This window comes from Lissotriton vulgaris, chromosome 1_2 (genome assembly GCF_964263255.1).
Source record: "Lissotriton vulgaris chromosome 1_2, aLisVul1.2, whole genome shotgun sequence".
Lineage (NCBI taxonomy): Eukaryota > Metazoa > Chordata > Amphibia > Caudata > Salamandridae > Lissotriton > Lissotriton vulgaris.
In genome coordinates this window covers 170,721,669-170,748,426 of record NC_141686.1, presented here as the reverse complement: position 1 = coordinate 170,748,426, position 26,758 = coordinate 170,721,669, and the positions used below count along the sequence as shown (strand labels likewise).

General features: G+C 45.1%; 1 protein-coding gene across 1 annotated transcript in view; it reads left to right on the top strand.

Annotated features, from left to right (window-relative positions):
• LOC147734775 (cystine/glutamate transporter-like) overlaps positions 1-26,758 on the top strand; it is a 378,702-nt gene that overhangs the window by 302,350 nt on the left and 49,594 nt on the right. Inside the window, exons 10-11 of the mRNA XM_086953633.1 lie at positions 13,433-13,582; positions 19,331-19,508. Of these exons, the coding sequence (XP_086809759.1) occupies positions 13,433-13,582; positions 19,331-19,508 (328 nt within the window). The remainder of the gene's footprint in view (positions 1-13,432; positions 13,583-19,330; positions 19,509-26,758) is intronic.

Genomic DNA, 26,758 nt, shown 5'->3' with positions numbered 1-26,758 from the left:
AATCATTAAAAACTTGTCGGTAAAATACCGATTCGGTATTTCACGAATCGGAATATACCGAATTCATAATTACCCAGTCAGTAAATTGGAAATGGGTAATTACCGATTCAGATTATACCGAACTCTTATTTACCGAATCGGTAAATCAGAAATGATAAAAATGGCATATCGAGATGTAGGAAACCCAAAAAATACCGAATACCATGAAAATCGGTATTTAAGAGTCGGTAATTACCACGGAATGAAAGCAGGTGGAAACCAGGTGCAGGATATGAAAGAAGGCCCCAAAATGCAACAGTGCAACCACAATGGCGGCTTTCTACATAATGACAAGGCGGCTACGGATACAGGCAGCAGGATAGAGGGTCTGGCTAAGGGAGGAGCAGGTATATAGGCAGAGGATCACCCTATTCCAAATGACTGAACCTGAGAGCCTGAAAAGGTACAGGCTACACCCCAGAACCATCCTGGACTTGATCAGGGACCTCCACCCATATCTGGAACACCCAACCCCAAGAGCACACGCCATCCCACCCCATGTGCAGGTGCTGTGTTGCCTACACCTTCTTGCTTCTGGGAGCTACCAGCATGTGATTGCTGTGGTAGGTGGGGTGTCCCAGAGCTGCCTGTCACGTTTCTTCAGGACATTTCTTGACGCCATGATGCAGAGGATGGGACACTACATTGAGTTCCCTGACACGTGAATAAAGTACTATCCCATCACATGGTGCAAAATCACGTCCTGGACCCATCCCAAAATGGTTTCAGGCCAGGTCACAGCACTGAGTCGGCCCTGCTGACCACCACTGAACACCTCCGGAGCGTTCTGGACGCCGGTCAAAGTGCTGCGCTGATCCTGCTGGATCTCAGCGCGGCCTTTGACACGGTCTCACACAATATCCTGCTGAAACGACTTGAGGCCATAGGGATCGATGAGCTCGCCCTCGAGTGGTTCCGGTCCTTCCTGAAGGACAGGTCCTTTCGAGTTTCAGCCCCACCATACATCTCCCAACCCCATTCCATCGAACAGGGAGTCCCTCAGGGCTCGGCGCTAAGTCCATCCCTTTTTAATCTTTACGTCCAGCCTCTAGCAGTAGTGGCAAAAGAGTGGGACCTCACGCTGGTGTCGTACGCCGACGACACACAGCTGGTCATCACTCTTTCTGAGGGCCCATCTACTTCAGCTGCTAAATTCAGGGATGGCTTAGCGGCAGTTGCGCAGTGGATGACGCGCAACTGCCTTCAACTGAACGCTGGGAAAACTGAGGTGCTTCTCCTCGGCAAAAACCCCGGTCACTGGAGCGATCATTGGTGGCCCTCTCTGCTTGGCCCCACTCCCGTGCCAAAAAATGTTGTGAAGAACCTAGGCGTCTGGCTGGACTCCTCACTCAACTTCCAGTCCCACACAAAGAAAGTGGCAGCTACGTGTGTGGGTCTACTGAGGAGTCTCAGTCCGATACTCGGTTTCTTCGACTACAGAACTCGCCAACTTATCATCCAATCCATTATCCTTGCTCGGCTGGACTATGCCAACGTTCTATTCTTAGGGGCGAATAAAACAGAACTAGCACGCTTGCAACGAGTTCAGAACTCGGCCGCCAGGGCTGTGGTTGGCCTTCCGCGCAGGTGCTCTGCCGGAGCCACCATCCGGAAATTACACTGGCTGCCAATTGAATCCCGTATTCAATTCAAAACTCTCACCACTGCATTCAAAATTCTTAATTCAGACGGTCCTGAACTCCTACGCCCGCTTTTAGTACCCTACACTCCCCAGCGCACCTTGCGCTCGCTGGGTCAGCACCTGGTGACGGTCCCTCGAACCAAGCTTTGCAGAATGGGCGGCCGCTCTTTCAAAGTTTTAGGGGCAAAACTTTGGAACTCCCTGCCTCTGCATATCCGCACCCTGACCAACCTTACTACCTTTCGAAAGGAACTTAAAACCCACCTTTTCTCCGTCATCTAATTCCTCTGCGGTTTTCTACCTCCCCTCAGGTACTGTTTAGGTTCAGCGCCGGGACGCTCCGTTGCTGGGGCAGCTGTTTTGCGCTTCAACAAATTGTTAACATTAACATTAACACCTGCTGAACTAGCAAAGACCAAAACCGATTTCTACCAACTTGCAAACTTCCCGCACATCATAGGCTGTATCGATGGGACGAACATCCCACTATGTCCACCTGCAGCAACAGAACACATTTATCGAAACCGGAAGTCTACGCATTCAATCAATGTGCAGGTGATCTGCAATGCTGCCAACATCATTACCGACATTGTTGCCAAATTTCCAGGGAGTACCAATGACTCCTACATCTTCCAGAATGGTGGGATATACACACGCCTTGTTGCTGGCGATTTCGGGGATGGATACCTGCTAGGTAAATAACTGTGAGACACCCTGATAGCCAATGCAGAAGGATCTATCATGAGTATGTGACTAATTATAATTTCATTTGCCACACAGGTGACAGTGCGTTTGCCCTGCGTTCATTTGTCCTCACCCCTTACCTGAATCCATCCACCAGGAGTGAAAGACGTTACAACGTGGCACACAGAACAGCACGTTGCGTGGTGGAACGCACTTTTGGACTGCTTAAAAGCAGATTTCGCTGCCTCCGTAAGAGTGGAGGTGCACGGCAGTACACGCCAATGATCTGTTGCAAAATTATTGCGACCTGCGCCATGCTGCACAATCTTGCCACCAAGGAGGGCACAGAGGTAGAAATCACATATCATGAGGATATAGATGATGGGACATAACAAGCTGATCAAAATGCAGCAGGAGCAGCGCCAGCAACAGATAGCAGACTGAGACGCACAGAAATCACAACCAGATATTTCTAATAAAGTGAGGAAACACAGGCATGTGTAGTTCTTGAAGCACTCAGTTTAATATGCACTACTGCACTTCACATATACCAGACCACATGAATCAAACAACATCCGCTTTTCACACTGGGTGGCCAAAGTTCACTGTGACCTGTCCTGTGTTCAGGATTATTTGTTAATGCTTGCGCTTACGCATTAAGGTGTGGTAGCCACGGGGCAGGGGGTCAACTTGCGCAGTGGTGCCAGGGTCTTTTGCATGGAGCCTGCTGCTCCGACGAACGTCCTGTAAAGGCGTGCTGGATCCACTCCTGCTTGTGGACTCCTCTGTGTCACCGACACACGTGTTACCAGCAGTGGCTGTCTGCTGTGTCAGCAGTACCTCCATAGCAGAGGTCACTCTCCCCATCCCCCTGGACAAGTCACTGCAGCAGTGCACAATGTCAGTCTGCATGTTCACTCACCGACGGCATAGCAGGGTGGTTGCAGTTGCCAGCAGGTTGATGGTGTTATTCTGCTGCTTCAGTACATGCCTATTCCTGCGCCTTCCTGTCTGTCACACTCCAGCATATCACAGAGGGAACCCATGCACACACCCATTTCCCTCACCCCCTCTGCCATGTACTCCATTCCTATTGCCATGGACTCCATTCCTAGGGCCATGGAGCATATCCCCCGATCAATGTTTGACATCCTGCTGTTCAGGATGCGCACCTGTCTGTGCACTGACATGATCCCTTTGGCCTGCATGCGCTGGATCTTCACCATAGTGGTTTCGAAACCAGCAAAGACCCCCTACATTTCCTGCCCCTCGTCTCGCTCACGTGCCCTACGACCACGGACACTTGCACGCACAGATCCTGATGACCCCTGATGCCCTGCGTTGCCAGCCAGTGGTGGAGAGCTGTGTGTGTGAACCTCCACCTCTTCTTCAGAAGAGCTTGCTAGGATCCTGCGTGGTGGAACATCCTGCCTCCTTGGCCTCACATGCACAGAGTACCCTGAGCTTGGTGTTGTGGCACCTGCAGGTGCTGCCGGAGTCTGTGTCTCAAACAGCAGGGGTGACAGTGGCTGTGCTGTGGTGTCTTCCTCCAATGCTGTGGGTGCCTGCACTGTGGAAGTGTCCTCAGGGACAGTGCTGGGTCCTGATGTGTCTGAAGGCTTCTCCCGCGTAGCCATTGCTGGTGCACTCGCCTCCCCTCCCTGCGCTGCACTGCGCGATGACTCTCCTGTGGGCAGACATGGACAATGATCACCTGTGTGTCTTCATTATACACATTCCTATCACACAATTTCCTACGCCTCAACTGCTTGTGTATGGGGAGTGTGGCCTGGCATGCTGAATTCTGTGTTGGCTGATTTGATGTATGTTCCTATGACTACAACTACCATGATGCATTGGTGGTGTGTACTGACATGTGTTCTGGATTGTGATTCAGTCAACCACATTGGGGAAGGGGCCAGGGAATGGGTGGGGATTCATGTCCATGCATCTTGCCTTTCTTTCTTGCAGTTCTGGCTGAGCTGTCAGCATCCCCAATCCCGTGTATGCATTCCGGCTCCATGGTGGATTCCACCAGCTGCTCCAGTTCAGTGAGGCTTGGTGCACGGCTCTTCCCTCCACCTGTGGCTGAGGATTATTTCCTCTGGGTTGAAATCTTATTTTTGGTGGTGATCCTCAGATCATATCACCTTTATCTTCAATTTCAAGATGTGTGACCCCTAGGGCATTTACTTTGCTCTGGATCGCCAGCCAGGTGTTTCTTTTGACAGACTCTGCTACTTGCAGGGACTGTCTCCCAAAAAGCTGGCTGTAATGCTGCACTACTTCCTCCACCAGCACCTGGAGCTCAGTTGTGCTGAATTTTAGCTTCCTTTTTCTATCACCTCCATCCTTCTGGCCTTCCTGGGACTCCATGGTGATGCTCTGCTGGGCTCAGTGCAGCCTGCTCCTCTGTCTTCCCTCAAGCTCTCCAAAACAGTTCTGTGACTCTGCACCTGCATGGGTGTGGCCACCTCAAGGTACTGGGGTGTGGTACTTGCATCTGATTGGATGATTTCTCAGTTGCTTTGTTGTGGGGTGTGATGGGTGTCCCTGATTGGTTGACTGGCTCACATGTCTTCTATTCGAATTTTCGAGAACGGATTTTACCGATTCGGAATACCAAATTGGTAATTTACGATTCGGTATCTCCCATTCATTCCTATGGGCCTGGAGGCCCATAGGGTTGAATGGGTGATACTGAATCAGGTATTACCGATTCGGCGATTACCCAATCAGTATTTACCGAGTGTAGATTCCGATTGTTACCGGTTCTGTATTTTTTACAGACTTTTTTACCTACATTCAGTTTTCCGATTCATAAATACCGATTCGGTATGAATCGGTATTTAAGAACCGGAAAAATGAAATTACCTACATCGGGCCCTTAGTCTTTAGTTTGCTTAGTTAGACCTGGCCAACAGTAGCTCTGTTTCAACAATGAGATAATCGCTCTAACACCTGTATGCACAGAGCCCAAACCCTGCCTATGCCATATGGAATGTTGTTTGTATCTAACTTGTAGGATTACTTAAGTGGAAATTTCTTTGGTACCACTGAGCTGCCTTTGCGTGAAGCAATGATAGCAACCATAATCTCACTGTCTATCCTCATTTTTGAACGAGTGATTGCAGCTATGGAAGCTGTGCTCACAGCCCCCTTTGCGGCTTCATCAGCCAATGAATTCCCTTCAACGTGAATGCCATCACGTTGATCACTTAGTGTATGAATCACGTGAGCCTGTGGTAGTTCGTTTCTCAACTCAACTACCTGTTCCCATAGCATTTTATGCTTAATTGTGCCACCTTTTGCGTCTTTGAACCCGTTTTGTTCCCAATGATGCAAATATTTTATGATTGCACACAGTAAAAATAATCACATGCTATCAGTGAGGGGAATTTGTGATCCCTATTCACCGGTGCCAGTATCAGCGCTTTTAACTCTGCCAACTTAGCCGTGCAGTCTCCTAGAGATTGCGTTTTGGTGCAACTTGGATGGAATTTTTCATCCCGCATGCGACCTTCAATGATAGCACATGCTGCACGGTATTGTTGCTTACTCTTTGTGGCCGGTTGAGCAGATTCGTCAGTGTAAATTATCTATTCATACTGATCTAGAGGCAAGATTCATTTGATAGAGGGTATTCTTGTTCATATTGCAGAAATGCTTGTGTTTTTAAACTTGGATCAAATCTGTATTTAAAATCTGTTGCAGTTATAGAATTAGCCCATTGTATCCATCTCAGATGTAAGGCCTTTGCATTTAGAATGCTAGCCTTTGTAACAGCTTCTAAAGCTGGTACCGGTGTTACGACAATTATATGTTTTCCCTGAGCTAGTGCTCTTTCTCTTGCTGCAGCGGTCTGCACTGCTGTCAGGATTTTTTCTGTTGAAGTGCAACGCATTTCTGCGTTTGTTTACAGGTGTGATTTGTAAACAATTAGTACCGATTTGCCTTCATTGAAGGTTAGTTAAGTGTACCCGCATTGACCTGCTATTACACAGATCACTAAGTTGCCTACGTATATGCGCGTCTGTGTTTCGAAGCTATCATGTCTTCTTGTAGTGAACGTAAGATGTTTGTGTGTTCCTGTGTTCATTGTCTAACTGAAAAGTCAGGTTTTATTAAGTTGTAAAAAGGTTTTACTCTTTCCGTGTAATCCAAAATGTATGTTCTACCAAAATTTAGGAATCCCAGTATTGATTGTTTATATTTTTTTATGATTTTGGAGGTTGGAGCAGTGCTGCCAGACTTTTTCCTTCACTTGAAAGCTCATATCCTAAAACACGACATTAAGGTGGGCGATTTTTGATTTTTTAAATTGATTTTGTAGCCCTTACAGGCGAATTTCATAATTATGGTGCTCACCCTGGTCAAGTGTTTTTTTGTAGTCATTGTCCATCAGATAAATATCATCCACAAAGGACAATGCTACTTCATCAAACTTTTGGAGTAATTCGGTTACTCTTGCTGAAAATAACCCCGGGCTGTTCTTATAACCTTGGGGGAGATGACAAAATTGTCGCTGGGACCCCAACGCTGACAATGCGGTCAAATACCTGCTTTCAGGCGCTATATTTTGGCAGAAAAATTCATTTGATATATCAAGTGTATTTTTTCTGCACAATGTTATTCATTAATTCGGCACTTTGTGCATTTTGGACAGCGAATGTCTTTGTACGCATGTTTAAATGTCTGTGATCTAAAACTAGACAATATGTGTTGTCAGGTTTCATGACAGGAAACAAAGGATTGTTCATTTGAGAGGTGTAAGTTTCAATCACCTCCTGGAACTCAGGTTGATCTAACATCTCCCTGACTTGTTTTTTTAGCTTTTTGCTTTATTGGATGTTCTCTGTGCATTTAGTGAAACTTTTAACGGGATGGTGGGGTGGGTTGAATTCTCATTCCATCCAGCATGGTTTTTGTACAATGTGAGAGATAGGGCGACTGCATACTCCCGTGCATATTGTTGTTTAAGATGAATGAGAAAAAGGTCAGAGAAGGCTTGAAAAATGACTGTCTCTCCCCGAGGGCACTCTATAACGCATGCTGGCAGCCAATGTTGTTCAGCTAATAGGATGTCATAACCAGATGACAGGTTCTACCAAAAGAGACCTTTAACTTTCCTGGGCTTGTCCCCCTCCATTTGGAGTGTTATTTCAAATAACTTGTGTGGGACGCTCTCCCTCGTATCTGGTATTTCCACCGTGATGTAATCATTCAAGTCCGTTGTCACTAGAAATTTCATCAGTTTCTGGTGAGCTATTGTTACTTCTGCCGCACTGTCTAGCATCATCTGAGCCTATACCCCTTTGAGAAGTTGCGTTCTCAGAATTCTGGGCATGTCTGATCCTCAGGCCTGCAACTTTCTTCTTCTTAAACTGAGGATTTGGGCTTTTCTTCTTTTTTGGAAGTATAGTCTTGAGCGTGCTGTTTGTCTCTGGACTTTGTACGCTCTTCTTGTCTTTCTGACCGTCCTTCCCACTCAGAGTTTTTCGATGAACCCTGAAAGGAACGAGAGGAAAGTGAATCAGTATCCTGATACCTGTCAGGTTTCCTAATATTATTCTTATCCCTGAGATTGTACCTCTTTTCAGAGGGCTCCTGTGGAGGAGATCTGCCTTGGGATTGAGATCTGTTTTCTTTAAAGTTTTGTCATTTTTTGTTATCCCAGGAAAAGCAGGTGTCTGCTTGGAAGTGTCCTTTTCAGGACTGCCCATCAGTTGTGGTTTTAAAGCTTTCCCACCTAAACTGTCTCTTCTTAATTCTACATTAGCAGTTTTAATTATTTCAGGTAGTTTGTGTTGCGGATCTATAGGACTGAACTCCCTTAGGCGTAGGCGGATTGCCACTGAAGCTGCCCCCCCTTTATTATTAGCTAGTATTATGGCTGATACCTGGTCAATATTACCTAGTAACTTCATCCCTAAGTTCAGAGCAGGTTCTGCTCTGTACTCGTTTTGTATTTGTCTTAATACATCCGGTGTTACTGCTAATGAAGGAATACTGTGAGTCCTGGTATATATGGCAGCAAAGACTGTACCCCAAGTGGGTCAATCTTCTACTTGTGGTGTTATCCCCATGGGCATGCAGATAGTTAGCATTCTGTGTTTTTCATACAGGGTAGTATTCGGGAATACTGCTTCAAGCGGAGTTCTTTTCTGAGCTACCCAGAATGGCATTTGTTCACGTTTTGTGGGCATTTTGCCCATTACCGCGTGTAACGTTTGTGGTGTGATTTTAGTTGCTGTACCCTGAGATTGAGTTCCATTTGTTGCAACTGTTGCTGGTTGGTCTGTGAAAGTCCTAATGACGAATTGTGTCACGTTTCTATAGATTTCAATTAAATCCTTGTGTTGTATGAGTAAGTCTGCCTGTGTCATTGTTTCAATGTCAGATGTGGTGTGTAGACCGCTAATATTGGTCAAGTTGCCTCCTCTCTTCCGAGCATGCCTAATCTTATTCTTCCTCTGATGTGGGGTAGGGCGCCTTTAAACCAGTATAAGTGTTCCTGGTAAGTGAGTGGAATCTCTATGTCCTCAAGTGGACCATATTCCATTGGTGCATCTCCCACTGTGTAAGAGTGAAATGTCTGTGTTCTCGCATCTGCTGCTGGGAATGTAACTCACAAATAAAATACCTCTATTTTGTTTGATTTGTGTGCCTCAATCACTAAAGCTACTAAGCCACCCCTAGATGCTAAACCATTTTCTAACAGTTGCAGGGTGATTGTATGCCTGAATTTTGGTGCAATTTACATTGCATCACATCTTCTTCTCCTGTTAAGAGGTCAGATCCACTACTGGGTCATTTCCTGTCTCAGTCATTTTTGTAAAGAAGAAGTATGTTCAAGAGAACTAAGATAAGGCTTTATTGCACAATTTTAGGAACACTTTGTCCTTAAAGCTTGATTAACCAACAGCTAATAAATAGAATGTTTTACCTATTCAGCTGTGGCGGAGTTTGTGCCCACCCACTCCAGACATCTCTGGTGTTTTGTGAGTAGGGGTCTCTGAGAAAAGCATGACTGAGCTAGTCAGATTCTACTGTTAAATAAGTACCCAACCAAGGTTGGCGGTGCCATGTCGTGTAATTCCTATATTACCCATACAGGATCTGCAAGTTCGGATAACATAAACTGTAGGATTAGTGGCAGACTGAATCTGAGCACCCCCACCGAGAATGTTAGCTTTTCTGTTTTAGCTAGCTAACAGTGTCAGTAGAATCTCCTCTTATTGGGGAAAGAATAGTTTCTGGCAACCTCTGACCATGACAACCCTGATCCCCCGTGATCGTGGACACAATATATAACTTTTCGCTCGGTCACCTGTGCTCACCTATTCGGTCTCAGAGAGTTACACAGAAGAACAGTCAGACGTGTTACAATAAGAATGTATTGCACAATTGTTCTTCTAGTGTAAAATAGATGTGTAGCAACAACCGTTAGACAGTAGCAGATATATATGATTAGCAATATAGTGGAAATAAAAAGATAGTACCGTTCTACCATCTTGCAATAACCATGAATACATACATGAGTATAAAATGCATGATAAAAGTGTGCGAACTCCTACGATACCTATCTAGATGTACATAAGTGCACCTAGCATGTGAGTAGGTGTGAACCCAAGAATCCCTCTAGGGTTTAGTCGTTCCCCTTTAACTGAAGTAAGAGAGTGAGGGACCCCGTCCTGGTCTCGAGTTGGACAACCCGCGAGGGATGTGTTAGACCGCTGTCAGCTGGAGCGTCTCCTCTCTCAACCCTAGCAAGATGTGCTGTATTTGTACAATAAGTATCTGGGGGTTATTTGTCTCTTGTTTCTTGTATTAGCCATTGTTGAATTTGAGGATGACGTATGGGATGAACTTTGTACGAAGATATTATGCAGGTGGTGTCGCCTCTGCCTGGTTTCCAAAAACTCTTATGAATATTCATTCATATTGTATGAGTCTATTGATGAAGTTATAAGATGCTATTGTTCAGGGGAAAACACTCCTTCTGCGCCAAGGACTAGATCTAGGTAAAGGTTAAATCCTTAAAACTTGTTACTGTGTAGTGTAAGGGAGATAATGTAGGTGAAGGTGTATGATATTACTTGGGCCTATATTAGGGTACCATATGAAAAATAAAAGGCTAAAAGCTAAAATATATTTTTGGTATAAAAAAAGCCCACATTACCATAGTATTCCCTGGCACTGAAGGTAACTACTTTGTGTATGAATGTGCTCTTTGTGAAAACTCAAAGTGAAGTAGGCCAATGGTTGAAGTGCAATGAGCCACTACCCCATGGTGCATGTTAAAGTAAGCGGAAGAAAAACATAAATGACACCACGACAACTAATATATTAAGTCTGGTTAAAAAAAAAACTATTAACTATGTTATATACCTTAAAAAAAAGAAACATCGTATGGCAAGAACTGTCTTCCTTTTGCCTTTGCTACCGATTTTTTTTATAATGTTTTGTACAACTTTACTTCAAATAAATAGGGAGGGTCGAAAATATGGCTACATTGAGATGCTTGCAAAGACATATCGAAAGGGTTGTATAGATAGTGTTACAGATATCGATGTATACATGGTTGCATAGATAAAGATAGTTGCTTACATAGATAGGTAGATAGAGAGGGTTGCACAAATAGAGAAGGTGCATAGATAGATAGATTTATGGATAGACAGACGGACAGACACACAAATAGATAGAAAGAGAGGAAAGTTGATAGGTTGGTAGACATATGGACCGGTAGATGTATAGGCAGATACGGTTGCATAGATAGATGAATACAATAATAGCTAGTATTACATTTTAATAAAAGGCACTGCTTCACTTGGTAATATAATAACTGAATATCAATTTAAGCACTCATACCAGGGCACTAAAAACAAACTAGAAAACCTAGGGCATGTAGACTAAATGGATTTGGAAAGATAACTGTAGTCCTCGATTAAAATAGATACCAGCATGGCATAACAATGTTCATTTATAAATGCACTTCATTGCATGCGTACTACTAAGAGGAAAACTTTATGAAGAACAGTTTCAAATGGGCACAATCTAGTGTGCTGTGAAATAGAAGACAAAAAAGGAACGCTCCACTTGAAATTTGCAACAGCAGGAGACTATAGGAAGCTGTCTCTGTATATACTATACCAAAATGAGTTATAGTGTGCACAGAGTCCAGTGGAATCCCAAAGTTAGGCTGAGGTAAAAGGAGATAGCACCTTACTCTCTCTTTGTGGTAGTGTGAGCAAGCAGTAAGGCTTTATCAGAGGGCAGTGTTAAGCATTTGCTGTACACACACAGGCAACACATGATGCCACACACTAAAAAACTGAATTTGTTTGTATCACAAATATTATCAAGTTATTTTAATTCTAGAACCAAGCCAATCCTGGTGCAGATAAGTGACATAAATGCTTGGCAAAATCTTATGCAATGTTTTACAGTTGAATGCAGGTTCAAATGCAGTTGGTTGAAATACAGGTAAAAACAACAGTTGATGGACAGAATGCAGAACAATGTCATACATTCACCCCAGTACAGAGATCTGGGCCTAAATCCATCGTTTTTTTGCACTCCACACCACCCCAGTTCAGACATGGCCATATGCAAATCAGCCTTGACCCTGTGCCTCATGGGAACAGTCCAGCCCGAACTGCCAAGCCATGTCTTTCCTGGACCGGAATCAAGCATCTAAGGACCGGTTTCTGGCTATCAGCCGTCTTCAGCCTGGATAGCTTGACTCCAGTGGTGTGGAGAGCATGGGACTCACGTCTGAGCATACCTATCCCACTCGGGGTGACAAATGCAAAAACAACAGTTGATGGACAGAATGCAGAACAATGTCATACATTCACCCCAGTACAGAGATATGGGCCTAAATCCATCGTTTTTTTGCACTCCACGTGCACTCCATGTTTTTGCATGAATTACAGGTAAGTCAATATGTTGAAATTACTTTTCAGTTACTTTGTACCTTACTTTTTAGATTACTTTTAGTGTTACTTTTCTAATCAGTGTGAGTTAGTCTTGGGTTTGGAAGTCAGGGCAGGTCCTTCAGGTTCTTGAGGCTGCTGGCTGAAGGACACACCGAGATTTCGCTGGAGCAGGTTCAGGATGGGGACAGGCCAGTAGGGCTATGGCCAAGTCAGTGGGCGTCCTCCTCTTCTTAGTTTCAGCACTGCTTATTCAGTCCTTCGTCTTCTATTCTTCGAATCGGTTCTTGTCTGAGGAGCCAATGTTCAGGGTTGGCCTGAAATACTAGATTTAGGGGTGTAACAGGTAATTAAGGTTGGGACCATTGGGTTATCCCCTATTACGCCACCCTCCAGTGGGAGGGGGGCATATGCCTCTCTCTGGTTTACTGGGTCCCCAAATCTGCAGATTGGCGGGGACTGAAAATTGTGCTTCACCTCCATCCCCCACCTGAGGGCTGGGGTTGTCAAGGTTGTGCAAACCTCCCTTCCTCACTTGGTTCTCCCACTGATTCTCCCTCCCAAATTTGGGGTCAGAACTGGTGGGAGCTAGTTGCTGGAAGCAGCAACGGGCTGGTGTAGCTCACAAAGGTTGCAAGCCTTCGAAGCTTCCTTTTCGAGCACCCTGCCCATCCTGTGGGAGAGAGCTTGGCACCTCGTCCGAGGAAGTGCATTGTTTCAGACCCCCGAGAGCAGCAGGCTCTTGACCGAGGGGTACAGAAACATGTTTAATCGTGGCAGCTGCCGAGCAGCCTCTCAGCCAGGACACTAGAGTTAGGTCATTTTATAAGGGGCCAATGGCCGATGGCAGCACGGAAGGGGTTAAAGCATGCATTCGTCTTTGATGCAAAGTCAATCTGGCTATCTTATTGGATCAAGCTTTGTGTGTGCGTGATCCACCCCAGTAATGCTTTGCCGCCTCAACACAAGGAGATCCAAAGCCTGGTGCTGTGAAAAGGCCCTGTTTCCAGCAATAAAATTGCACAACTTGCTTTTCTTTGTGTCATTAGTAAATCTGGCCCTTGGGTTACTGCTTTGTATTTTTGACTATGTCCACCTACTTTAATCATGTTTATCTTGTGGTTTCCAGTTACCTGTGATATTTTTGATGGTATCGATTGGAGATCTCTATGGGCTGTTGAATTTCTTTAGCTTCTGTCGCTGGCTTTTCATTGGACTAGCAACTCTAGGTCTGGTCATCCATCGATTCAAGTATCCGGATCTACCTAGGCCATTTAAGGTAATGGGAAATGCTCCTTATGCCTTTAATTAATATAATTGTTGCACTCTACTCTGTTTTAGTGAGTTTTATGAATTCCTTCTTATGGTTGTAAAAATAAGCACTATAGTTTTAGTCAATGAATATCTTAATTCTGTCTTTGATAGTAAACTACAATCACAAATATTTCACTGATATATTTTTGCACCAGGCCAGTCTTAAGGAATGACGTTCTCCATGTTCTTTGTGTTCTAATATTGAATGTTATTAAAACCTTACATCCTAAAACTGTGAGCATAAAAGCAAGAGAAGGATAAAAAGGGTAGAAAAAAGAAATGTGACTAGTCAAAGGGGGACTTTAAAAAAATGCTAATCAGTTGTTAATAATAACTATCGGTCTAGCTTGTTGGACATTCAAGTGGTGACCGCCATTGCCATTGTGACATTGCGAGGATTAAAGAGTCAATACTGAAAAAGTACAAGCACGCCATGGGTGGAAAGGACAGCAGGGATTCTTAGTTCCAAAGTGCACTCAAGAAACATCAGGATGCGTGATAACTGTGTCACTGGTTATTCGATAATGGCGCAATGCTACACAATTAAAGTGCCAGATGCTCGAAAAGTGCAACAAATAATGCGTAAAAGAAAACAGCTGTGGGTCTTGATTGGGTCATAAAGTGCATTCAGGTGTAGTCTAATTGTCTAAAAGAGTACTCAATACTGGCAAAACTTTGAGGGGGGCCCCTGCAAAGTACATGGGGGGGCTACCTCCAGACCTACTCAGGTTCGCTCAGGCCAGGGTACATTGCCGAGGGGGGATTCCTTGGAGCTCAGGCCCCCCCACACTCAAGTGAAATCGGGATGCATAGCACCTGCTCTGCAGACTGATTGTTGGTTCGACTAGTGGGCAACGCCATTAAGCAGTTGCAGCAGTTATCCGATGATAGTACGGTGCCTCGCGATTAAAGTGCCAAATGCTTGAAAAGAGGGCCCCTTAAATATTTGCAACTGGAACTTTTTTTTATCAAGTTGACTCCCAAATGCTATGTTCTTCTTGTAGCCACCTCCAAAAATTACTTTTTCCCCCCCTAGATTTACTGTCATGCAGTTCTGTTTACTCTACAGCACAGAGACAGCGCTTTCCTCACATTTTCAAGCCATTTGGAGTTGAATTTTAGCAACATTATGTCATCTGCAGCACTTTCAGCAGTTGTTTTCCCAGTTTTGGAGGGTGAGAATGCACTTCATCCAGTAGTTTGCTCAGGTCCAAGATAAACAAATTGAACAAATGTGGCGTGAGAGCAGACCCTTGTTTTAAACCTGGTCCATTTCTAATTGTGGGGGATAGGCCCTATTTCGCACTAAGGCTCCCTTTTTGTTCAGGTTTTCAGAGTTCAGAAGCTGAACTGCGCTAATGAGCTTTGCATGTATGTTCCACAATGTCAGTTTATTCCACAGAAATGTTTTATCCATGTGGTCAAACGCTTTTGAAAAATTGATAATCCTTGTGTAAACCACCTGCTTTTTTGGAGTGTATTTCTCGATGAGGGTGGAGAGAGCCACAAGATTATCAGTTTTGTATGCCTTGGGGTGTTGGCCTGCTTGGTTTTGTGGGATAAATTCTTGTAACAGGATGGCGTTAAAGATTCTTAAATCGATGACAAATAGTGCAATCAATCGATAACTATCTGGTTTGAGGTGGGGCTTTTTAAGGTCTCACCAACGCAGCGCGCATGCGCTGCATAGGAAAAAGACCTTTAAAAATCGCTTTGGCTTTTCAGCCAAAAACGTGCAAGCATTGCATTGATTTCAATGGCAATGCGTGCACGTTTGGAGATTTCCTTGCAGGAGCAAGCTTTGGCACCATATGTTTGTAATAAAATTGCAAACACATAGTGCCCAAGGCTCGCTCCCGCAAGGGAATCGCTGTGTGTTCTCTCACCCTCCCCTACCCCTCCCACTTGTTAGGCCAGAGTACTGTTTCACTTTCGCAGCCGCGGGGCCGCATTTGTGTTTCAGTGCTTGTTTGTAAATGAGAAGAGGAATGAACCCACGCCAAGACTCAGGTATGTTGTTTTTATGGAGACAGAGTTAAACAATTGGCAGAGTTGTTTGTTCCACTGTCCAGGATCGTACGTGTAAATCAATGCTGGTAGTCCATTTGGGCCCAGAGCCCCATTTCCTCTGATTTTCTTTACTTAGGACATTATATTGTCTGTTGGTCCCTTATCGGGGAATCATGTTGCTGTGGACCAGCTGGCTACTAACCTTTCCTGTTCTCTTGCTATCACTGTGTACACCATTTATTTTCATCATTCTTTGTGAAAAGCTTTGGGAGTCTTTACTTTTTGCTTAGAAATGTCAATGACAGACGAACAACTCAGATTATCATGAAATGGATCAGTTAACATTCATGTCCCCCTTAAAAAAAGGAAATTATTACATTACCACAAAAATGGAATTATAGATACAAACCATGTAGCAGTAGATGTTCTAGTTCCGAAATTCAAACTAGACAAAGGGGCAATCAATGAGAAGTCAATAAAAGCCCTTGAATTTTTAGCTTACAAGATAGAAGTGCAAGTAGATGTTGCATTTTAATTATAGGCCTAAGTGAGGGATCTGACAACTAGATTATTTAGACTCACAGATTCCCTGCATACCTAAGCTTCCTTTTTCATGAGCACACTCCCTGGTCCAATTATGCTGCCAACGCAGATTTAACCCAACATAAATTAGGGGTTCTCATGAGGACACATAAATTCAGGACACTACAATGGTTAAGAAACAGTGAAAAAAGACAATTAGTGGCTATTATTATGTGGGTAAAATAATCTAGCAACAACACCCTTCTTCTGCCAACTTACATGAGTTTTAGTATCTTAATTTCATCCTGCTCAAATACTCTTCTTTGATTAAAGTAAAGTATCTACTTGCAGTCCTAGGTTGTAAGCCAAGGATTGAAGGAGTTTTATTGGCTTCTCATTGCTAACCCTTGACCCAGAGACTAGTGTGTTATTGTGGTGCCGGGTACCTATTTAGGATGGGTTGACATCCACTACATTACCATACCTGGGAACGCCATGCTGATTAGAGGAGGACTGCCATCTTAGGGTGGGTAGTCAATGTGTCATCACATGGCTGCCATTTTTAACTGTCAGTTGTATCGTTTTTTTCAGTACCTAAAACATGTAGGGTAGCTCGTCTGTATTTAAGCCCCCCTGCACTGTAGTCATTCTATGGGAAAGCAACAAGACCACTGCATGTTTTACAGAGGCTAGTCTGTTTGCACCATCAGCACTGAGCTTAGTGGTCAGTATGGGATATTGCTTCTGATTCTACAGGAAGACATCCTGTGGCCAACAAGTACCCTCTCCTCTAAACTCATTGGACTTTGTCCAAGTGCTGCCACTCTGCTTCATGCAGTAAATTGTTTATCACATGTGCAACCCCACTGTCATAAGGAGAACCCTGCACTTCCCTCCAGTGCAAATTCTCAGAAGCAGATGACCGTGCAGTCTTTCACCTTAATTAATACACTCTTCCTGTGAAACATATTGGGAATCCTTAGGGGTTAGGTTGATATCATCTGGTTGATATCATGGGAGTGGGATTTGTTATTCATCACAGAGACATGATTATGTGAAGGATCAGGCCCCAATCATTCAATAGCTGTTCCTAATGGGTATGGCAATCTATACCTTAATTGCTGTACAGTGTGAGGGTGTTGGGGTGTATTAATTTTAAGGATGTACGTTGTTACAACGCATGCTTTTACCACGCATGCTTTTACAACGCAGGTTTTTCAACGCAAGTCGTTACAACGACTTGCGTTGGGGGTGCTTGATAGTGAATAGTTTAATTTACTATTCCAACTCCAGTCCCCGTGGATAGTAGGGAAGTTGTTGGATAGTAAATTAAACTATTACCTATCCTAGAGCGCCCCCCCAGGGCAATTCGTTTTAATGACTTGCGTTGAAAAACCTGCGTTGTAAAGGCACTGCGTGGTAAAAGTTGCGTCGTAAAGGATGTTTCCCTAATTTTAATGAGACCTGACCCAATGCACCACTAGGCAAGATGGGACTCACAGATAATGGGTTCAAGGCTGTTTGGGCCTTATGCCCATGAGGCTCTAGTCTGGAGGCCAACTACCTAGTCTTTGGAGTTACTCTGGGGGCCTGTGTTCAACAGATGCAGGTGCAGTCCTTCCCACCCAGGCAGGAGGGCAGCAGGCTGCAGGTCAGCACAGCAGGCAACAGTCTTTCAGAGCAGCAGTCCAGCAGAGTGGCAGTCCCTTAATCTGCAGAGCAGTCCTTCTTCCTGGCAGGGAATCCACAGGTCCAGGTCTAGAAGGTGTAGGACCCAATTTGAATGAGTACATTTTCCATAATGGCATAAATGGAGAGCAATGGGGAATATTATTTCAAGAAAGGCATAAACATGTGGGAAATACAATGTTATTCAAACCACACAGAAATAGATATATATAAGAACTGAAACTTATTGTTACTGTAAAGAAAAGGTTAATATAAATGCTCATATAAATGTCAAGGTTACACAGTAGAGAGCGCTTTCTGTAACTTTTCTAGTACAGGTTGAGGTGCTCAATGTTTGCCTAACTCCGGTGTTTGCCTAGTTTAGGCAAAAGCAGTTACTTTGCAACTCTGACAAGTCAGAAATTATTTTCTTTGGACACGTTCCAGGTGACGAATGGCGTCAATGGTGGCCAAAAAATGTATCTCCCCCTGTTAGTCCAGTCTCCACCGCAAAAAATCTAAGAGCGAAGTTGGACTCCGACATGACTATGAAGTTCTAGGGCTATTCGTTTGCTGGTACCTGTTTCGGGCTTTTAAAAATGATAAGGAATTTCCTCCCTCTGCTTCCTATCCCGCACAGGAAAACCGTGGTCCAAGCACTGATTACATCTAGGCTGGACAACGTAAATGTGTTGTATCTGGGCCTTCTGGACTACCTACTGAACCGCCTGCAGGTAGTTCAAAATGCGGCAGCTAGGACCGTGCTCATGGTTGAACCCAGGTCACACATGTCCCCCCACCTTCGATCTCTGCACTGGTTACCAGTGTAACAAAGGGTCACTTTTAAAACCTTGGTGCTAACCTTTAAGGCCCTAAATAACATCGGGCCCCATACATCAGAAATAAAATTTAGCCCTACAAACCGTCCAGAACTCTGGGGTCATCGTCCCAGCAACTGGCAATTGTGCCTACGTTTTGCGGTTCTTACAAAGGAGGACGCTCCTTTCAGGTAGTAGCGGCAAAATTATGGAATAATCTCCCTTTTTCTCCTAGACAAGAACATGATCTCCTCAGCTTTAGGCGAAGCTTAAAAACCTGGCTTTTTCAACAGTAGAGTCAACTAGTTGGCTACGGCTGGCTGTTCTGTCATTTGCTCTGTTCTGGGGTCAAGATAGTGCTCGGACACTCCCCGGAGTAGCTGTGGGCTTAACAAATACCCTATAAGGTAAACATTAAATTATGTTACTAAGATTACATCACAAGAGTACATAAGGCCATACATACACATGCATGTGGCTTAATTAAGCAAAAAGGGTAATTCAATATTACGCTGCTTCAATAGCAACAGATGTTAAATGTATGCATAGTAAATACAAATATCTTGTAACAAAATTCCAAAACACTACTTTGAATGTTCTTGTATTTTTATTTCTAACCTACAGTGTTGGTACTTCTTAATTGACCTTTTATCACTCTGAAGGTTTATCTTTTACCCTTTTCTTCCACTATGCAGGTTCCTATCGTTATTCCAGTTGTCTTCACTGTGACGTGTCTCTTCATAGTTGGAATGTCCCTGTACTCGGACCCTTTTAACACAGGCATGGGTTGCGCCATAACCCTCAGTGGGATACCTCTGCACTACCTGATGGTTAAAAATCCCAGAGTCCCAGAAAAATGTATGGCAGCATTCAGTAAGTGTGGGCATATCACCTTCATTCTTTTAAATGTGAGGATCTCTGAATAATATAGAATGGGCACATTCATAGGAAAAGTAACTCTGTACTTCTGATGTGAGTGTGCTCTGACAAAAATCTACTCTGACTGACTCTGTTAACTTTTTATTGACATATTCAGCTTATCAATGATGGATTGATTGTGGATTTATACGAAACCTGTTTTTGAGTAATCTATCACCATAGTGTTGTTCTACAACCTGCAAGGCATGGTGAATTTGAGGTATTTGCACTGCCATCATTGAAGCTGGCTGGGAACCCTGTAGACGGTGAAGAAGTTATCCATCCCTAATTACTAGGTTTACAAAGCATAAAGATGATCAGAGTAGGAAAGGGTTACTTTGAAAAGGTGCCTACATACCCGATGGGCTGCTCCAGTCATCCTGTGTGAAGGAGAGAGCTTTACACTTGAAGAAGGACTAGAACAGGAAGCAACCTTCAGCTTTAACTGGTCCTTTGATGCAAGAGTGCTAATCATGTCAATGCATCAAACTGATACTTATCCTCTACTTGTAAGCAACCAGAAACAAGCATTTACAATGCAATGGTTTTGCCTTTGTTAAAGTTAGAGCTATTGGCATTGCTCTTGACATTATTTTTATTTATGTTTTTTTTAAACATAAATAAATGGCATTGTCATTTACAATGCGAATAGCTTATTCTCTCGCAAATGACACACACAAACACCCACAGAGAGCCCCCCCACACACACAGAGCCCCCCACACACACACCCACACAGAGCCCCCACACACAAACCCACACAGAGCCCCCCACACACACAGCCACACAGAGCCCCCCCACACACACCCACCCAGAGCCACACACACACCCAGAGCCACGCACACACACCCAGATCCACACACACACACCCAGATCCACCCACACACCCACACACGCAGAGCCACACACACACACCCAGAGCCACACACACCCACACACCCAGAGCCACACACCCAGAGCCACACACACCCAGAGCCACAGACACCCACACACCCGGAACAACCAAGGTCAGCCTCTTGTGCTAAAGAAATGGCCAGGAAGGACACAATTTCAGATTCTCGAGTGGCTAACTACCAAAAGAATGTTTGGAACTCAGATTAAAATTGCCAGTTCTTAATTTAGCAAGGCCATTCCTAGGAAACAGATCATTCATTGATTTAATAACGAGATGGGTTCTCCAAATATCTATGCATAGACAGAACACAGTCTAAAAACAAGCGTTAAAATAATTTGGCAGACACAAATACATGGAAACGGGTATGACATGGCTGTGTGGGATGTAAATGATGGTTGCAGACAGTCAAGGTGCCACAGTTGATCATATGGTCACGGGTACAAAGCAGAAATCAGCGCTTTTACGTCAACAATGGTTTGTTTGCTCTGAGAAAAAAATTGGGTGTAGGTCATTAAGAACTGAGAACCTAGTCTTCATGAATCCTAGAAAGGCAAGAGAGTTGGGTCCAAGTAGAAGACCATGTAGAGGAGCACAAGGCTTTGCGCCTATAAAAGGGTTTGTTTTAGGTGTGTGTCTGAAGAACAATAGAGAAATCTTACTGGAGACTGGGTGGTTATTTCAGATCTGCTGCTGCACCTTAGGTCGTGAGATCTGTATTGTTAAATTAAATATGGTAAACTTACTTTCTCTATGTAGAATATTTAGACTCCGATAGGTTTTCGCCATAGAGCTCTACAAATTAGAAAGCCCATTTCACCTACAAACATGGGTAGAATACAATCCTTACTTATATGCAAAACTAAGACGCAAAAGTAGTTCCAATTTTACTTCTACCCACTAAGTTATTACTTTAATAATATGTGGATGAGAAAAATATTTATTTGGGGATATACAGCTTTAAGATGCGCAAGAAGTTCACTGATAGGTCCTCTTTTTGTGTAAGGGTTAACTGTCAGAAACAATGATTGAAGGAGCATTTGGAGACTGTCAGGGACCTAACAGGGGGGAAAAAAAGCCATCTGTTTTTTGCTCACCATGCTATTCCAGTTTGTACCCACCCATATGCAAATCAGTCTTAACCTTGCACCCAATGGGAACAGTCCAGCCCGAATTGTGTGTCATTTGCTTTCTTGCCATGACCTCTTCCCTTGACCTCAGTCCCCTATCTGGCCTCTGCCCATGCCGGGCACACTGCCTGTAGTCTCTCACTCCTGCCTCTACTTCTTATGCATTAAAAGCCTCTCATTCACAGCCTGTCATCACTTTGTAACATTCAGTCACACTTGGCAACCCCCGCAGTGAATCTCTGCGCCGCTTCTTGGGACCTCGACTCCAGCCCGGTTCCTTGTCACTAACTCGCGCGCACGTACCTCTTGCGCGTGCACCGGTCCAGGATGAAGAAGCGGCAGAGGTGCAGACGGGCGCAGTCCTGGCCCAGGCACCATTCCCTCGAGCACGTGCGGATGGCGGACACCGCCAGCACCAGCCCCGCCGGCTCCAGCAGCAGGAAGCGGGAGGCCTCCTCTCGGAGGATGCTTGTGATGTGCGTCGGTGAGAGGCTGAGGTGCTTCTGGATCTCGGGAACGGCCAGGCACCCGCCACGCTCACACAACACCTGGGTCAGGAAGGATGAGATGGCAAGGTCGGACATGGAGGGCTGCTTGGCCGAATTTGACTCTGTGCTCTTCTTCCACATGGCGAGGATGAATGACTGAAATCACGTGTATAGCGCCTCGTACGCCCAGGGTGCTGGTGAGCGCTTCTGAGTTGCGTTATCTAAGGCTGTCAACAGGAGCAGTAGATGTGACAAGTCGCTTCCGAGGCCATCAGTGTAAATAACTGCATGCAGCCTGGCATTTCAAAGCCAGTGCGCCTCTCTGAGTAAGAGTGCGGGTCACTTCGCTAGCTTGTGTGGAAAGTATCTCCTGGGTTTTCCGGTGCCACCAGTCACTCGTAGAACTGGTGCTTTTTTTTTTTTAGATTATCACGGTTTGTCAAATCACTCCTGGAGTTGGTGAACTGAGTGCCTTAGGGAGCGTGCCCGTCACTGTCTAGAATTGGTCTAAACTCAAGAGGCGCCGCAGACGAGTAGGTCACTCCTACAGGTGGTGTACTGTGTGACGCCGGGTGCGTGCCAGTCACTCCCAGAGTTAGTGCACCGGGTACAGCCTGGGCTGCCGGGTGCGTGCCAGTCACTCCTAGAGTTGGTGCACTGAGCACAGCCTGGGTTGCCGCGTGCCTGTCAGTCGCTCCTGAAGCTGGGACAGGTCTGCCTTTGGTTTGCCAGGTGCATGCCGGTCACTCTAGACAACAGCTGATGTTCCTGTGAGGCTGGTCGGATACCGGTCACTCTCTCGCTCCTCTCTGTTTGCAGGACGCTCGTGCCTCCGACTGGCTCCCGTTAGTCTGTTGTTTCCCTTCAGTCGTCCTCGCCCTTCCTCTTCTTCTTACAGCAGACTGAAGAAACGAAACCGAAACAGGGAGGGCAGCAGAGGGCGGGGCAGCGGAGACTGCAGGTGCGATGGAAACAACGCAGAACCTTGGTCTGTCTTATTATCCCCAGTAAAATGCCATTTTCAAATGTTTGTAATTTAAATGAAGTTATTTTGTGTCAGTCCCATGTGCCTTGTGGTGGCAGATCGCCCTATTTATGAAGGGAAAACATCCGTTTGGTTCATCTATGAATCTGTGAGTAGGGGCCATTTTAGTTATTGATAAAATCAAGAACACAGGGGCGTAATAACCCCGCAGCCACCGCGATGGGGGAGGTGAGGGGGCTGACGAAACGAAGCTGCGGCCAATCGCAGCGCGGCTCCAGCGATGACGCGGCGGCTCGAGAACCAATCCTAGCGCGGCGGCACTGACTGGGCTCGACCGCCTCAGCCAATGGGAGGGCAGCTCCTTAGTTCTTGCTCTCCGCGGCCCCGGCGAGGTCCTCAAGTTATTCTCGGCCCCGGGCAGTGGCGGCAATCAGGGAGGCAGCGTTTGCACCGTAGTAGGAGGCGGCAGAGCGCTCGGGGTGCGACTAGTGCCTTACCAGATTCGGGGGCATTCCCGAGAATCGGCTTTCGGCTGACGTATCGTGACGTAGCCAAAAGGGAAAAATTCTCGGGAACGCCCCCGAATCTGGTCCGAGATTGACGGACAGAGCCCTCTCCCAATGGCTAGCCTCCATTTATGGAGCTAGCCAATGGGAGGAGGGGGCAGATACCCAACCCCACAGAGCAAAACATAAGATTTTTGCTAGCGCATGCGTACTTCGTACGCATTGCTAGGCAAAACCTAAAAAGGGAAAACAATCCTGCTCAAAATAGATTTTCCAAATTAAATAGATTGTTGCATCACAGATGTTTTAATGGAAACTTGTGTACAAGATCCCAAACATTAATTCCCTATAATACATCTTCTCAAGAACTCTACAATTTTTCTCAGTTATAATGTGTGTACATTTCCCAATGTAAGCCCATAACACCTCACTGACTTTCCAAAATAGAGCCTGAAATATAATACCTGACTTCTTTTGCATATTGTAAGAAATTGGGTTGTGGTTGACTGGGTGTGAGCCCTGGTCAAGCAGCAACCACAGTCCTTGTCAGGGTAAGGCACAGGCAACCTCAAATTAACTTATGCTCACCCCCTTGGTAGCTTGGCAAGGAGCAGTCAGTCTTAACTCAGAGACATTGTGTAAAGTATTTGTGCAATGCTTCAAACAGTAAAACTGTGAATACACAACACAAACGGAGCCCACAACAGGTTTAGAATAATAGGGTACATTTCAATAAATTAGACAAGACCATAATGACAAAACTCCAATCAGTAGAACCAGAGTTATTGAATGTTTAGGTTTTTAGATAAATTTATGTCAAAAAGAACAATGCACTAACTGTGAATATCTGGTCCGTCCGAAGACAGAGCCACAAGCTCAGGCTGACTACAATGGAGCGCAGCCAGCTACATGGACACAGTTAGGCACGATAAAACAGTTAGGCTGCACAGCCAAGGTGATGCATCACCTCTGAGATGCAGCGAGGCTGCAGTGTGAGGCCCTCTTGCATTGTTATAAAGGATCCTTTCAACGGGGCCTGCGATGTAAAGTCTGGCGTATGGGATGAGGCATATAGTCAGGGTGATCGGTTGGATCTGAGCACTACTATGCGAAATCCGTCGTCTAGGCTGCTCTATAAGAGATGCCAAGGCCAATGACGAGGATGTGCTGCGCCATTGAGGTGATAGGTCCGTTCTAAGAACTGCAGAAGTAATGGAGAGTTTTGCAGGCAGTCCAATCTATGCAGCATCAACAGTGCATCGGTTCTACTTGGGCATGCGCCGCTCAGCAGATGAGATGCGTCAGATCTGCCAGTAAGCACCTTTGGCCTACTTTCAAGGGTTCAGGGCTGGGGCTAGCACCACTTGGTAGGGTAGACTCACAGATTTCAGAGAGTAGGTTTAAGGTTAGTGGAAGCCTGCTATGTCCTTGAGGTTTCAGATCTAGAGAAGGCCACCTAGCCCTTGAAGTCACTCTCTTTTCTGGGTCCCAGGGACGCGGGCCCAGTACATCTCACTCAGGCAAGAGAACAGCAGGCTAGCACTGCAAAGCAGGAGTCCAGCAGAGTGAAGTCCAGAAGAATGGCAGTCCCAAAGTTCCAGAAATGTGCAGAACAGCTGGTGTCTTTGGTCCCCTTTTTATACCCTATTGCCCTGGTTCTAGAAGGTGGGAGAAGCTTTTAAACAGTGTCTTTGCAGTGCATTGATGCCCTGCCTTTCCTCCCCTGCAGCCCTTTGTTTGGACACCGCACACAACCTATTCAGGTGCAAGAGATGCTAGGCCCAGCTCCTCCTGCTCATTACAGCCAATGACAGCCCATCCAATCATATTGGTCCTGACAAATCCCCATGACTCAGAGAGGGTGTAGATGGGCTAAAACATGTAGACCATTTTGTATGATGCATAGTTTTCCCTACATGATGGGAGGAACACATCGTACATCCCATATAACATCTACAACGCTCCATCACGAAGCTCAGCGATTACATCAGTGCACAAGGTCTGCAAATCAATTACAAAAAACCAAAGATAGTCTGTTTTGCCTCTCGGCCAGGGAGGAATTCCTTTAATTGGCATATCGCAGGCAACACAATAGAGCAGACCTCTTCTTACAAATACTTGGGAGTAGTAGTCGATGCCAGGTGGTCGCTGAAAGACCATCAGTCATACAGAAAGGCTCAGGTAATCAAACTTCGCTTTGCACTAAACCTATTAAAAACGAAACTGAATTGTCCATCTAACTTGCATTTGTTGAAGGTAATAGCTGCAAAATTTCTTCCATCTCTTACATATGGATCGGAACTGTACAAGGGAAAAGACGCTAACTTTTTGAACACACAACAATCAGAGCTGTTCAAATATATTTTCCAGATTCCAAAGTTTGTTTCCCAACCACAGATGCGCTTGGAATTTGGTTTACTAAATCAGCACCAAAGCGGACAAGCAGCCATATTAAAAACATGTTGGAAACTAAGATCTGCTGAAGAGAACACGCTCATGGGCCTCTGTTGGTCTGAGATGAACAACCAGAAAAAGCCAAAAAACTCATGGAAAATGGCATGGGAGAGCGCCGTGTCAAACCTCAAGTTGGAAAAGGCATGGAACACAAATCAATCATTTGCGGCCTTCAAAAAAGAGACCAACGCAGCAGCAAAGCAAAGATCATGGGCAACAGACAAAGCTGCTACAGCGAAGAAAAAGCACGGCTGGACTGTGCTGGCAACGTACGGGAAATTGGAGCCGCAACCATATTTAGTTAATCATATATCCCCAGCAGCCCAAAAAATACTTCTAAAATTACGGCTGGGAACCTCCATATTAAGATCAGACACCGGCATGGAAACAAACATGGCCGGCACCTCTTTGCAGACTATGTGGGCAAATGGAAGAAACTATGATGCACATGCTGTGCATTTGTCCGGCTTTGACAAACTTGAGATGGTATTATTTACTCCGCGTATTCCGACTTTCCCAAATTAGATCATGCCGCCCGGCTGTTATGCTAGCTCTGAACAGTTACCAACTACAGATAGCCTGCAGGGCCGCTAAATTTTATCAAAAGGCACTTCAGTTAATAGTGAACACTGAGAAAAAGGATTCTAAAGGTCTGAATTTGACTGTGTGAATGTGCAATTAATCAGTTACATCCGCAAGTACATCATGCACACAGACATTACGGAACGTTTTCTTTTTTTAATGATTTGTCC